Genomic DNA, 15,205 nt, shown 5'->3' with positions numbered 1-15,205 from the left:
TGAAACAAATATTTGATTTTTTTCTCCGTCGATTTTAATATTGTATACCAAGTATTACGATCGTCTAACTTATGTTGCATTTAGATTTATTAATAAAAAAATTGGTAGATTTTGCAATTTTAAAATGACACGTATTTTCAAGTGTTATTACCCCTTGGGTGGTTCCAAAGCCCTGGTACTAAGGCAGAACCAGAACACCAAGAAGCAGACGAGAAAGTTTTTGGAAGTGGTCAGCAAGTTTGCATACTGTCAATGTGGTTTCTATGTAATGTTGCAAACGGAATCGGACATAGCAACTCAACTGGAATTTTGGTAAAGATGCTTAAAACTTTAAACAGTAATAATAAACAATTAGTGGGCTAAACTTCTTTTGTCAAACATAGTATCCCCCTTTTATTTTGGTATTAACGAATTACTTCTATAGAAACTTTCAAACACAAAATAAATAGTATTAAAGGTATACTATTCAAAATAATTTTATTGGAGTGAATAGTTACACTGTATATATATATTTCGTATATAATTTCAATGCTTGCGTGTTTTCCGTTTGCTCTATTTTTGTTGCAACGTGCATTTGAACATCAAATGAAAAATAAATAAGAAGGTGACTGAACTTGTTTTGTTGCAATATATTGGTTTTACAAAATGTGTACGTATCTGTATATATGTTCAATTAAGATAACAATTATGATTGATTTTTACACAGATGAAGCACTTAGCTGATATGGGTTTACCGTCCTATATCGCAGTTCGATTCATGACGACAGAGGCAGTTTGCAATTTCTTCAGTCGTTTAGCTACAACCCTAGTTGGTGACCGTATGAAGGGACATATATTGAAGATACACGCAGTTTTGGCGTTAATCCTAGCGTTCAACATGCTCTTGGGATATGCTGCCACGTCACCTACAGCATTTATACCATATAGTATAGGTACAGTGGAATTGATTTCATAGTGGATGTGCTTGAACTTGAAATAATGATTAATTTAATGTGATAAAATGTGAATAGCTTGCCTTCCTAAGAAAGGAAAAAAGTAATACTGACAAAATTGACAGTACAGGCCGTCTAAATTTGGTATGCCTCAGTCAGAATTGGGGATGGAAATTTAAATTGATAGAAGAAGGATTTTTTCTGTCCTTTCCCTCCTCTCCACACATCTCTCTGATTCATATAGTGGCTTCTCCAGTTCAACGCTAATACAACGTTTTCGTTTTAATAACAGTTCTAGGTTTCGGTCAGGGTCCAATATTTTCTGCTGTTTATGCCTCATGTTCAGAAGTCATGTCTGGACAACACGTGCAAAATCTATATACGCTCTTTCTTGGTGGAACAAGCACAGGAATGGCGGTAGCACCGTATCTCTCAGGTATAAAATTAAACATAAGAAGCAGTTATCTTAAATTTTATTTCTATTTCTTGTGAAAAAAACTGTCAGGATAAGTTAACTGTTTGATTAAGGTAATCATTTATAAGAAGAAGAGATATAAAATACAGAAATTAAACAACAGAGCAAAGCTATTTTTCAGTGCTCATTATTTCTTATCACATTATGTATGTTAATTATGTTTTGCATCAAAATGCATATCAAATTGTTGATGTAGGTTATTGGAAAGATCCACATTTTTATTATTTCAGGTGCTATATACGACTGGCAGAACTCATACTCACTGGTATTTGTGATATTAGCAGTTGGATATTTAATATGTGCCCTCGCCATGTTCGTTATTGTAGTTATAAATAAATTTCCGAAGAAGACAAAATATTTTAAGATAATTCCTTAGCGGAAGTAAGTGCAAGACAAGTAACTGGGGTACTATAGTATCATTTTTTCGTGTGAAATTATACATAATAATAATTTATTGAGCACAGAAATGTTTTTTTTTTTTTTACATTTAGAGGCTGTCTAACTACTATATATTATACATATGGAAAGATAGTAATAATAGTAAATAAACGAAAAGAAAAAAATATACCTATATAATGTTATACAATATACATTCTAGAAATCATTTGTGCACTTCTAGTTAATTACGTTTTTTCATAATTAAACTTATATCCAGATGTACTGCAGCATTAGTAAAATGTTTGTTTCGAACTTTTTCAAGGACAGCATGTCAAAGACACGTTTAGGGCACGTAAGAAGTGCTTTGCGGTGTACATATTATACATTTAAAGGAATGCCTAGTGGTCGAGGCAAAGGTGCTAAAAACTGATCAAAAGAAATCTACAAAATGTGCAAAACGCTTTACTGCTTTTCGAGTATACTGGAGATCATAAGCATCATATACTTTATTATACTTTCTCATATACATATATGTTAAATCTTCAACAAATATCACGGAACGCAAATAAATAAATTAATTAACACGTTACTGCAGATAAGTCTTGGACTGTATAAGTAAAATTAAATTAAGATTAAATGAAATCCTCAATGTCATTGTTTTTCTTGCTTCGTCTAAGACAAGAAACCAGGAGACAGAGGTAGAAAGAGAGGAGGAGATTGGGAGAGATCGACGGAGTACGGAGCAGACGTGGTTTCGGAGAGTTAGGAGTTGGAGACTTCACTTACAGTATGAAGATACTGAGCGTCGACGAATAAGTCGTTTAACTGGTCATTATGTGGGTTTTCTTACGTAAATCTGACACCAACCGTGAAATGTTTAGATAGCGTTATCCGTTAAGTAAGTCGAAAACGCAATGTCCCTATTTCGAGCCCACGTTTGAATTAAGCGTACAAAAAAGTTTAGGACATTCATTCCATATGTATAAAAAGGTTCATGACATCGTAACAGGCAATGGTAGCCTACGCATTCCCCGATTCCCGATTTAATACTCCTTATATTTTGAGGGGAAGAAATAGAAAAAAGAATTAACTTCCGTGAAGTTCGTATGTTTTAATTATTGAAGCTTTTCTAATCTGCTAGTTTTATGCAGCCACCTAAAATGATCAGTGTAACAATACAAAATTATTTGACAGACCAAAAATAAACCGAGTGAGTACGCGTTAGTGTATGTCAGAAAAGCTTTATCAAAGTTTGAACAGAAAATGGATGCAAAGTAATCTATCCTTTTTTTATTTTCTTCGTTTCTAGGCCTACCCAGCAAACACATACTGTTATTATAACGTTACAACGTTACCATAACGTTAATTTTACCAAAAAAACGTTATGGTAACGTTATAAAACGTTCTGTGTTTGCCGGGTAATTCTAATGATATATTTAAAACAAGACTTGCACTGTGCATCTTATTTTATTTGATAAAACAGAACCAATGCTGAAATGTTAAAAAAAAAACGCAAAAATAAACAAATTAAAGCAGGAATTTGAAACATCAAGTATTTCATTGCTATTTTAGTGTAAGAAATAATTTCGGTAGAATTTGCAAAATAAAAGACTGTGCACAACTAATGTAAATCTAGAAGGGTCGTTTACGACTCCAGCTTTATTTTAGGATATTTATAATAACCTTGCACTATACCAAAGCTGCGAACACATCATAATGATAGAAATGTAAACATGTGACAAATTCATGAAATTTCATGAAATTTCATGAAAAAAATAATGTATAATAGAAAAAAACACGCTGACAAATATGCGCCTGGGGCATAAACGACCCCACCAGGAACGGAAGTCGAATGAATAGGGTTATGGCTTGTCACTCTATATAAAATGGTAGTAATCCATAATCAGAAGGTCTTATAGCTGAATTTTTTGTCACAAACCATGCTTTTGTCTTTCGACGCCAAGTTTGAATTGCCGCTGCAAAACAAAGAAGGTATCATCTTGCAACGCAATTTGCATTTTAATTTAAATTTTGAATTTTTTCAGTGCCTAAATTTTACAGAGTTGATTACCAGAATTTTTGTGACAGCATATTTTAAATACCTGGGCAGCAGTTCATAATTGAGTATTGCAAAAACTAAATGACAGAATGACAGAAGATAAAATTGCGTTGGTACTAAAACTGATTTTCTCTTGAAAGTGATCATTTTTTGTTGTTTTAATTTTCCTATGTAAGTCAAAACAGCTGTAACTTTACTGGTATGTGCCACACACTGATATGGAGACACTTTCTAGCTTAAACGATTAAATGTAATCAATAAAGTTGGTTACTGATAACCAACATTATGCAGAAGGTTCTACTGGCATTTTGATAAAATTCTCAGGATAGGGCCCAAATGGGCTAGACTTTAGTGGTATTTTCGTAATTTATTTATTTATTTATTTACCAGATGATTGATAATGAGAATTGGGCCAACTGATTCATTAATAATAGACATTTAACTAATTAATTAATTAATGCATAACTAATAATAATTAAGGTAATTAATTTATTTCATAATTAATGATAATGAGAAATGAACTGTATGGTAGAAGTGCATTTAAAGTTAAATATGAAGAATCCCAATAAATTTGGAAATGCACCAAGGAAAACTTTCATTACAAAAGTTTCAAGAGTCACTAAACTTCCAATTTTTTTCTCAATAAATACCTACAATAATCAATATGCATTTCATTCATTTCATTTTTGTCCAAAGCAATATGATGGGATACACTTTGACTTCATTCATGTAACTATAATATAAGACTGCATCATAATTAAGCAAAATATGTTTTTATCGTGTTAGTTTTTATCATGTTTGTGTTTATTTCTCTGTGAATGTGAATAAATCCCAGCCCTTAATAACAATTGAGAACATTGTATAATTTTACATTTTAGAAATATATTTATCATGCATAACTACTTAAGAAAAAAATTGTGAGGCTTAAATGGTAGTCAATGATTTATCTCATACAGATGAATCTAAATGATTTTCATGATGTAAATGCACACCTGAAAAATTATAAAAATTCTCTGAGGAAAATACCAGACAGTTAAAATTTAAAATATACCATAGGAGTACATTGCTATGACATATTTTCAATGAAAATCTGAATACCAGAGATAACATAAAATTTTTATGCACAATATAAGAATAAAATTATAGAGAACCAATTTTAAAAATCCAATGCAACAAAAGGGCAATGACCCTTGACACATTTTTAACTAAATTTTGTTGACTGAAATGGTTATACTGACAATAACAAGCACATTAAAAATCATTTCAGTTCATACAAAGAGGTGTCAACATGCTTTCATGTATGGATAACAGGCTTTTCCACATGGGGATGCCAATGAACTGACTGTTCAATCTAGCAAATGAACATCTTGACTATAATGGGCTAAGATGGAGCCAAACTCCAGATGCTTATGACAAATAAGCCTTTAATAATAATGGGATCATTAATTTTGGGTATGGTTTCTTACACACATATTGATAACTCAAAATTTAAACTGTATTGTCTTCAAATATTTACAGTGTATATGTTTTCATTTTTGACCATGTGTAATTTTAATTTTATATTTAAAATAAATTTAAAAATTGGTCAATATTGGTCAATCAATCATTCCTTTCATTTCAAAAACAGATTTAAACTTCGGTACCATCCATGTCAGTAATAAGGGACCGTAATAATTCCAGCGTCCAACTGGCATACTGACCAGCTTTTTCTGGGGTGAATCTCTTCCCATTGTATGTCAAGTTGTACCGCAGCCTGCCTTGGTAGGTGTGAACATAATGTAAAACTGTTTGTCCTTCTTGGAGGTTTACTGCTCTAGCGATATCTGTTACCTGCACATGTTTCCCTCCTCCTAAAACCAAAGAAATCTTTTATCTTTGGTTGCAAATATATGTATATACATATATATATATATATATATATATATATATATATATATATATATATATTTTTTTTTTTTGCTTTCTTTTTGACTGGTCACAAGATTGCAGGGAATGTTATATTATTTAGTTTAAATAACTGATGGTAGTTTTCTGACTCTATAACCAGGACAAAAGCTAACTTCCTTTTCATTTTACCAGGAGGAGGCATGTTGATCAGTAAAACTGATTGTGGAGATTCAATGGGAATTAGCCCTAATTCATAACAATATGGAAGCCAGTGATGTGTACTAAAAAATTAAAACCTGTCTGATATTAACAAACATCTATTAAACCCAATACAATACACAGCACCCATCTTACCTGACAAAATTCCAGAACAGTCACCCAGGTTTGAAATGCCAAAGCACCTTTGCTGTACAGCTAGACAAAATAACAGAAATTGATCAAAGTTACCTAAAAATCATTTGGATAAATTAATTCACAAACTATCTGACTGAAATTTCGAAACACACATCCACAGAATTTACTTTGCCAAAAAATATAAACAAACATTCCATTTCAAAAATGTGATGATCTGAGGCAAAGACTGTGTTAAGGTCATTCCTTTGCTAATTACATGTACCACAAATTTGAATTTAGCTGTACAATTCTTTTGAATACTCAGAAGTCTGTTCACAAACCTTTGTTAATTAACATGCATCTACACAACAATAAATCAAATATTTAAGCCCTGACTACTTATTTATTTTTTTATTTATCGTTAGTTAAAATAACGCAGGCAAGCACATAATGCTGCGGCGATTTGCCGCCTGCTTTTGAATTCATTTATTTTGTATATTTGTTTATCTTTATTATAGAAATAAAACTGTTTAAAATAAAAAAAAATGACTACACCATGTTTATATTTTAACCCTAGACCCTTAATTAATTTATACATGTTAAATGTGTCCAAGTTTTAATAAACTGGTTTTGGGCTAGAAATTTGGCAAAAATCAAATTTCTGTTAATTTTTTCCCAATATACTGCACAGTTAAGATATAAAATCTGAGCATCTGTGTTGTAGAAAATGTACTTACATTTTTCCAGGGTGGTTTTCAGAGTAGCATCAGTCTTCATCCTTGACACAGTATAATTTGTTACACGTAGTTGCTTAAGCATTTCACCCTTATCAAAGGCTGTGTGTAGCTGACAACTTGTACGCCGAGCAGCATCCCAGAGATCCTCAGGACCGTCCTTGGTGGGGGACAAGGTCACAGGCATAATGGCCAATGAAAATAACATACCCAGTGCATTCTTCCCTTCATCTGTCTCACAGAAACGACGCATATTGACAGTGTGCTCTACCATCACTGTACTCTCCTGCAAAATTTTGGGGGCCGTAGCGATAGTCCGAAGGTTCAATAGTCCGAAGGTTCATTGGTCTGAATGTTCACTATAGAACCTTCGGACCAATGAACCCTTGATTAAAAAATCGATAAAAATGCTACCACTTTTCGGACCAATGAACCTTCGGACCAATGAACCTTCGGACTATCGAGACGCCCCCAAATTTTGTTCAATTCGTTTTCAAAATAAATACGTATTCAGAAAAACACTCAAAGCCTTCCAAGCCAGGATTTTCTCACCAAAAACTCATATTTAACCAATTTTCCCAGGGTAAACAGCATTTTCTCCCCAAGCCTAAACAACATTTAATTTTCCTTTCTGAATCTCACCATAGCTGTGTAACAATTTTAGAAAAAGCCAAACATCAAAACCTGTGATTAAGTGCAAGTTTAAATTTCCAGATTCCCCATTCATTCCAATGATTCCACTTCCTGATATTGTGAGACTCTAGTGGCATGACCTGCATTGTTTTCAAACTGTGTCAATGAAGGTGGCTGACTACCAAGTATGGAAAGGGGAAAGGCAATGTTTTATTATTTTTTTGTGATATTGATCAAGGCCATTTATCTGTCAGTTTTTGTTCAATTAATTGTTCACAAATCCTGGCTTGGATCACTTTAACGGCTGATGGAACAAACTGAAATATAACACAAAATTTATATTGCAAAGAGAAAAACAATTACATACTTTTTATGATTATAAGTGAATGGGTAAATGTAGATTTTTTTCTAGAATTCAGTTCTAGGCATTTAGTGTAAAAAGAAATAAATCAAATGCTTTACAGCTTTCACTCTGAACTGTCCACTTCTGTTTCATTTAAGTAAAAACAATCACTTTTATATCTAACCCTGACATTGCCCTGGGGTTTGTCCCTGCTGTATATCATCCAGGCTGTGGCAGTGCTTGCAGCTGCAGTGAATGCTCCATGGATTGTTGTCAGCTGAGCTTTGCATCTTTTTCTCAACTGTGTGGTTTCCACCTCAGATAGGCCGTCTGTATAGACATTGAAGGTTTGTAATGGAAGTGCATCAATCAGTGGGTAATGGAGAGCAAGGATATTAGGTTTTATAAACATCATATCCCAAACAGTCTTTCCAATTGCTAAATAATCGAACCAACCAAAAGCCATATCATTTTTTGGCATCAGATCAACCAGAGATGGGTAGACTTTGGTGGCAGGAGTTTTGTCTGGTTGCCTTCCATCCATGATTTCATTCAAAATTTTCAGAAATTGCTTACAAATAGTCATGTTAGTAAATCCGTCAGTCAGTATGTGGTCAATACCAAAAGTCACCGCAAATTTGTATAAGCTTCTCCCCCTACCGATTTCTCTTGGAGCAGGCTCTTTGCAATCTGTTGGAAGGAAGCACATCTTCCAAAGAGGACCTGTTTCAAGGTTGTATGTCTCCTTTAACATTTCATCTTGAGCTTTCCTCCAGTCTGTCTCACTGCTGATTTTGAAGGGAACTGTGCATGCTGTACTGTCCATTACCTCAAAATAATATCTGCCATCTTCCCCACTTATGACATGCAGGCACAACAAGGGCATGGTGTCTTGTAGCAGTGCTGCCGCCTGGTGAACAAGGTCAGCTGTCACAGGTGAATTTGACTCTAGGTGCCATGTGTATGCCAATGCGGTGGACATACCAGAGATGCTACATCTGGCAAGCAAATATTCTATGCAACCAAGTGGGCGCTTAGCAAATGGCTTAGAACCTATGGATGCCATGATGGGTTGTCAATGAATTGAGTGATGTGATCTGAAAAAAAAAAAAACAACAATATGGCAGTTTCTGTTGATAGTTATGAACAGATAATGTTTGATTTAGTTAACAATTATATATCTTCTGTACACAGTAGAAAACAATGATTGGGTAAAGCCAGTAATAACACATGTGCTCTCATTAAAATGTAGCCAAGGGCTGTTTCATTCCAAGAGCACAGGTAGGCAATTATCTTGTGAACATGTGACCTCTCCACTCACATACAGTACACTGTTCATACAATGTAGTGATTCACTCATTACTCCTCATAGGAGCTAGACAAGACTTTAATTTGTATCTGAGGTAAATCTGACTTTATTTCTTTCAGTCTGTTTATATGTTTATATCACATGTGACATTATTTGTTAGCTCTGCATTCTATACTCAGTATAATAATCTTCTAGCTGTTTAATCTGTTTGTACAAGAAAATTATTTATAATTTCAGTCGTCATTGATTCTGGTGAATAAAATTGGAAAATCAAATAGTGTTTACATAGGACATTATATAACAAATCTAATCACATTTCATTAAGCAAAATGCTGAAACTGTGACCAACTTGTTTACTGAACATTTGACAAATTTTATGGAGCCTTCCCTGAACATTTTCTGTTCTAACTTACTGCACATCCCTATACGTCCCCGCACCGATACTCCCCCGCACCGATACTCCCCCCCCACTGTTACTCCCCCGCACCAATAATCTTACTTAGTAAATTTTTGTATTATGGGCATCGATACAACCCCGCACCAACAGATACCCACATCGATACATCCCCTGTAAAATTATCGATGTAGGCGCACCGTTACTCCCCCACACCAATACTCCCCAACAACATTGCTTCCCCACATCAATACTGCAGGGGAGTATCGGTGTGGGGACGTATAGGGATGTGCAGTAAGTTAGAACAGAAAATGACCCCTCTCAAAGCACTGCCCTAAAGCATGTTGAAAAACATTATAGTTTTATCTTGCTTTAGCCAAGTTTCTTCTGACTGGGTCAAGAAAGGGTTCGTTATCATAAGCCTCTTTATACAGTAGTTGAAATTATAGGTCCTTAACATTTCATGGACTTAAATTAAACATATGCACTACACTTCAAGGTCACTGCTACTGTTCAAAGGGAATGAAAATATGTTTAAAATAAAAATGATTATATTCTTATATGTAAGAATTCATACCAAGTCTACATGCATGTACACATGCATGCTTGTACTAGTATTCTTGTATGTATAAACATATTTCTACATATTGTATATTGTTTGCCTGCTGTGTGTCTTTGTATATTAGTGTAAACTTACCTGGTTGAAGCTAGATGACCGGTATTTTAAGGGTTGGATGGCATTGAAATCATAAGTAACTCTTATCATGGGGCCTTCAACATTGCTTCATTCAAACAGTACATGTGCTTATCAAACTAGGTCAAATAACCTAGGTCAAATAAAAAAGCCAGACAAGCACTGTAGTAATGATCAATGCACTGTACAACAAAAGTAACTGAAGTTATTTAACCCTCACAGTGCAGCTTATGATGACCTGCCCTTTCAATAACACATCTACACAACAGCTAATAAGTGCAATCAGGCATTCTAGGCATAATTAATGTAAGATCAAGGTTGATTATACAAAAAATGATTTTCCCCAATCACCAATGCATTGTGTCTCATTTGCAAAATTTGTTTTCAGTGAAGTCCTTCTAAACTCCCACTCGAACTGATTATCCATTCAAGCTGATTTCCCATTTGAACAGTATATGTCAATCCTAATAATGATTCTTGTAGGTTAGAAAATAATAAATAACACAGACTACTTTTCATAGTGTTTGTGGTGGCAGTACACACAGTAGGTTTTTGTCAATTTTCATGCAATATAATATATAATATAAACAGCAAAACAAAATTTTCCAGGCCTAATTGTGTTATTACTCAACATTATTCAATTGTAAATAACATAATATCTTTTATTAGAGGGATAATAATTTAAAGTTACTGTCTGGAGGAGACATAAACATTCAGTTCTCCACTCAACTTGTCTTCCTTCTCAATATAATCCCGCTCTTTCCAATTTATCACACAACAATCTATATACTGTTGTCCACATTGCTATATATACACACATGAGGAAAACAAGTGGTGCTATAATACAAATATGTACTGTATCTTACTGAGAAATATAATGAAAAAGAGATAAGAATTCTGCCCATGAATATAAATCCATTAAAAATAAGGTTTGTGTGATGTGTACGTAACATCCTTACCTTAATTCCAACCAGAAAGTCACATAATTGCTTCAAAGGAGAAGTTTTGCATCCCATATGAGATATGTACATTTAATGATGTTTTATTTTAAATGATCATGCATAAAATTTTTTACTTCATTGCAATATTCCCGTGTTTTGTGGAGTAATTGTCAGGCAGTCCTCTCTAATGGATTTGACTGCTGGCCTTCATAAGTCGACATTGGCAGGTGATGGCTATGTGTACAGATATGACTTGTCTGTACATGTACATAAAAAGATAATATGTGGCATAATTTGTGGAAATTGTGATTGAATTTTTGTAAGAAAGTGGGGTAAATAGAATTACATTGCTAAAGTTAACCATGTTCATTAAAAAAAATGCCAAACTGTGGAGGTGAGCCTTTATTATAGTGTCCTTTAAAAATCAAATGGTGAAACTGTATGATGGACCAGTTAAAAATAGCATTTATAAAATTTAGTGTATATAGATAAACTTAATGTACATGTACGAGGAGGATCATAGAACATTCATATTTCTATTTCTCTATTTCCTCCGTCAAATGAAGTGAGCCAAGCTCAGCCTTGCGGACCTTATTCAAGTTTACCGAAGTATTGTGCGCTCAATTCTAGAATATGCCTGCCCTGTGTGCCATGCAGGACTAACTACAGAGCAATGCAAACTCTTAGGCTTCGTTCACATGCAATGTCTATTTTCTAAATTCTATTTTCTATTTGCGGCATGTCTTATGATCACGGTCTGTGCACTGAATATCCCGCCGCGTAATTACTGGCAGCGCGAGCCAGTTACTATAAGTTACTATAAGTAACTGGCTCGTGCTGCCAGTAATTACGCGTCGGGATATTCAGTGCACAGACCGTGATCATAAGATAGCGCGAATAGAAAATAGAATTTAGAAAATAGACATTGCATGTGAACGAAGCCTTAGAGACTGTCCAAAGTCATGCTTTGAAGATTATTTTCCCTGATCTACACTATGATGAAGCCCTGAACCTGGCAAATATGTGCACTTTAGATAAACAAAGGGAAGATCTGTACAAAACTTTCTTTCACATAATAACTGAACCCTCTGACAAACTGAATCACATTTAATTAAGCAATCCAATTGTCTTTTAAGATCAAACAATAGATACAAAGTACCAAAATTTAAGACCGATAAATTCTGATACTCTTTAATCCATTTGCACTTTTAAATTTCCAATAGTATAATGTAACAGTTGTCTTTTATCCTAAGTACAGTAATTTTAATGTTCAAGTAGCAGTCTTTTAACTCAGTTTCATTCAAATATATAACATTTTATTATCATTATAGTGTTCTTAACATACTATGTACAACTTCAACCCACTGGGTTGCAATCTTAATAAATTATTATTATTATATAATCTTACCCTTTGTTTTCATATCTATAGCTTTTATTCAACTATAAATAATTTCTGCTACTAGAAAATTCCTTGATACTAAATGAGTTTTGCTGTTTGTGCAATTTCTCATTGCTATGATAAGAAAGAATTGTTATTCAATTAAATAGCCCAAGATGCAAATCTATAAACCTACCACGTAGCTGGATGAGATATGCAATAGGTTGCAAAGAGGCCACAATACTGATTAAGGCAAAAAATTATCTGAAAAACTCGCTGCAGATTGAAACCTGTTCACTATTTGATGTATGAAAATTATATATTAATGCAAATTTTCCTGGCCTAATCATTATGAAAATGTAACTACTCAACATTATTCAATTGAATCAGCTAAATTACATCATTTCTTTTATTAAAAAGATAATAAAAGCGACTGTCACAATTAGGTGACATAAACATTCAATTCTCCACCCAGCTTGTCTGCCTTCTCAATATAATTCTGTTCTTTTCAATTTATCACACAACAATCTACTGTTGCCCACATTGCTATATACACACGAGGAAAACAAAACCTTACAAGAAACAATTTCATGACTATTTAAAATGTAAGTGTTCATGCCTGCATGCAAAAACAATCATCATGCAATGTAGACTTATGAAGGCCAGCAGCCAAATCCATTAGATTGCTCCGTGAAACTGGGGGAATTGCAATGAAGTGAACAATTTTTATACATAATTATCATTTTAAAATAAAACATTATTAAATGTATGGGTACATATCTCATATGGGATGCAAACCTAAGAATCCTCCTTGTAAGAATTACGTGACTTTCTGGTTGAGAGGATGTTAGAGGGCATTCCCAGAGTTTTAGATTAATCTTAATAGATCGACCTAACTCCCTGTCAGCCGACCGCGCACGGAAGTTAATTACCCCCTTGAAGCTTGTAGTAGGCAGGATGGACATTTCAGCCGGATCATCTGACAGTAATCTAGTGAGACTCCCCACGGGGAAAGATCGATCTAAAACCTATGGGAATGCGCCCACGTCACACAAACCTAATTTGTAACACACTTTTATTCATTAAACTGCAAGAATTCTCACTTCTCTTTCATTATATTTCTCAGTGAGATAATTTGTATTATTGCATTACTTCTTCCAATGGCATTATTCATTGTGGGCAATTTCACAATTTTTATAAGGGGCCATTGAGAATGAGTTTGGTCACAATAGCTAATGCGCACTAACTCTTCATGTTGGAGGGATGAGAAACAACGCATGGCTTTTTATACTAACAGTAGATAGAAAGTCTGTAATTACTCCAATTTTTGCTGCACTTTTGTTTACATTTCATTTGAAAAACAGCTCATCTTGCTAATATGCCCATAATATTTGGTGATGATCTTGTGCAAAAGATGTACAAAGTCATCATTCATGTAGGTACCATGGTACCTCCTCACAGTGGCACTTAAGATGAGAATGATACAGTTAATGATTACATTTTGTGAAATGTGTTTATTAAGCAATATCCAGACTCCAGGAAATATATTAATTTTTGCAGAAAATAAGTAAGGTAATTTAGAACATGACAAACATTATTATATTGATTTGACTTGGGTATCCATTATATAAAACTGGACATGTGCAGTACTGAAAGGACCTTCGTAAAACCTAAGAATGTCTAAAAATACTCTAGCTATCTCATTACCTGTTCACTGACTGGCTTAATTTTTGTTTCTGACTTCTACAAAGAGTCCTGGCTACTTCCCAACAAATTACTTTGGGTGTGCACGACATCACGTGCACCACGTGCACCATGTGCTACATGTGTTCAATTTAATGCTAGAACGTGATCCAAAAAATCTCTCCATCTGATAATTCTTCATTGGATGTTGCATTACGTAAGGATCCTGATACCTCCTCAACATTATCTGAAAATATCAATTCATATCAATCATTTAAATAGAATTGAATAAAACTTTTCTACAGATACCAAACAGCAAAAAACATTCCAATTATATTTAGAAAAAAAGAAGAAAGAAAAGAAAAAAAAAATAAAAAAAATCCTTCCAACTATCAAAAGTAACCCTTTTTTTCCTAACAAAGCAATTGAATTTCAAGTAAAACAAAAATATTGGTTTAACATATATGCTTTAAAATATTGTTTTAGTGCTTAAAAGCACTAATGGAATGTACCATGTCAAAATGCATGCACAAAAGTATGAAAACTCTAAACAATTAAATAATTATCAAATTTACTAAAATCAAAGACAATAATTACACTATCAACTAACTGAAACTGTACACCATACATTATGGAATGTTAAACTACGTGTATAATAAACTAAACCACAGTACAGTATACAGCTTTCAGGAAAATGTCACTTCCTGAAGGCTTAAAATTAAGCTGATAAAAGTACCAGTCATTTCAGTCAAGCAGATATTGACTTCATTACTGTTAAGCAAGTTAATTTTGCAGTAATATGCATCACAATGGCCCATTATGGGCCATTATTTTGCAAAAACAAAACAAAAATAACTTTTAAAAATATAAACATAAATTAATCAAAAATAACAAAAACCATCCAAATACGATTACAATATCATCATGTCAACAGTTAAACCCTTTTTGTAAATATCTTTTATCATATAACATTATTAAATCATTAATAGGTAATGATATAGTACAGGTATTTTTGACAGTATACAATACTAG

The 15,205-nt window shown here is 33.6% G+C and overlaps 2 protein-coding genes across 4 annotated transcripts in view; one reads left to right on the top strand and one right to left on the bottom strand.

Annotated features, from left to right (window-relative positions):
- LOC106153917 (monocarboxylate transporter 13-like) overlaps window positions 1–2,427 on the top strand; it is a 53,339-nt gene extending 50,912 nt beyond the window's left edge. For both annotated transcript variants that reach the window (XM_087009175.1, XM_087009174.1), the window contains exons 6-7: window positions 1,225–1,368; window positions 1,638–2,427. In XM_087009175.1, the coding sequence (XP_086865301.1) occupies window positions 1,225–1,368; window positions 1,638–1,783 (290 nt within the window). In that variant the 3' untranslated portion in view covers window positions 1,784–2,427. The remainder of the gene's footprint in view (window positions 1–1,224; window positions 1,369–1,637) is intronic.
- A 985-nt stretch (window positions 2,428–3,412) lies between these two features.
- On the bottom strand, window positions 3,413–10,551 carry LOC106174679 (uncharacterized). Of its 2 annotated transcripts, XM_087009170.1 has the most exons (5): window positions 10,175–10,542; window positions 7,959–8,871; window positions 6,802–7,084; window positions 6,086–6,145; window positions 3,413–5,694 (listed from the first exon to the last, which is right to left on the bottom strand). In XM_087009170.1, exons 2-5 carry the CDS (start codon window positions 8,838–8,840, stop codon window positions 5,474–5,476), a joined length of 1,446 nt encoding a protein of 481 aa, XP_086865296.1. In that variant the 5' UTR covers window positions 8,841–8,871; window positions 10,175–10,542; the 3' UTR covers window positions 3,413–5,473. The 2 variants fall into 2 exon arrangements, with proteins under 2 accessions (XP_086865296.1, XP_086865297.1); XM_087009171.1 differs by lacking the exon at window positions 6,086–6,145 and having other exon boundaries at window positions 5,542–5,694; window positions 10,175–10,551.
- Between the last annotated feature and the right edge of the window lie 4,654 nt (window positions 10,552–15,205).

This window comes from Lingula anatina, chromosome 3 (assembly GCF_051362555.1).
Source record: "Lingula anatina isolate TDL-2025a chromosome 3, LinAna3.0, whole genome shotgun sequence".
Lineage (NCBI taxonomy): Eukaryota > Metazoa > Brachiopoda > Lingulata > Lingulida > Lingulidae > Lingula > Lingula anatina.
The sequence above is the reverse complement of the archived record's forward strand: the minus strand, read 5'-3'. Positions and strand labels throughout refer to the sequence as shown.

Coding starts and splice junctions, on each gene's coding strand:
- LOC106174679 (XM_087009170.1), bottom strand. CDS start 8,840: ATGGCATCCATAGGTTCTAAGCCATTTGCTAAGCGCCCACTTGGTTGC. Junction 6,146..6,801: donor GAAAACCACCCTGGAAAAAT/GTAAGTACATTT, acceptor TATTTTGTCTAG/CTGTACAGCAAAGGTGCTTT. Junction 5,695..6,085: donor CTGTTCTGGAATTTTGTCAG/GTAAGATGGGTG, acceptor CTTTGGTTTTAG/GAGGAGGGAAACATGTGCAG.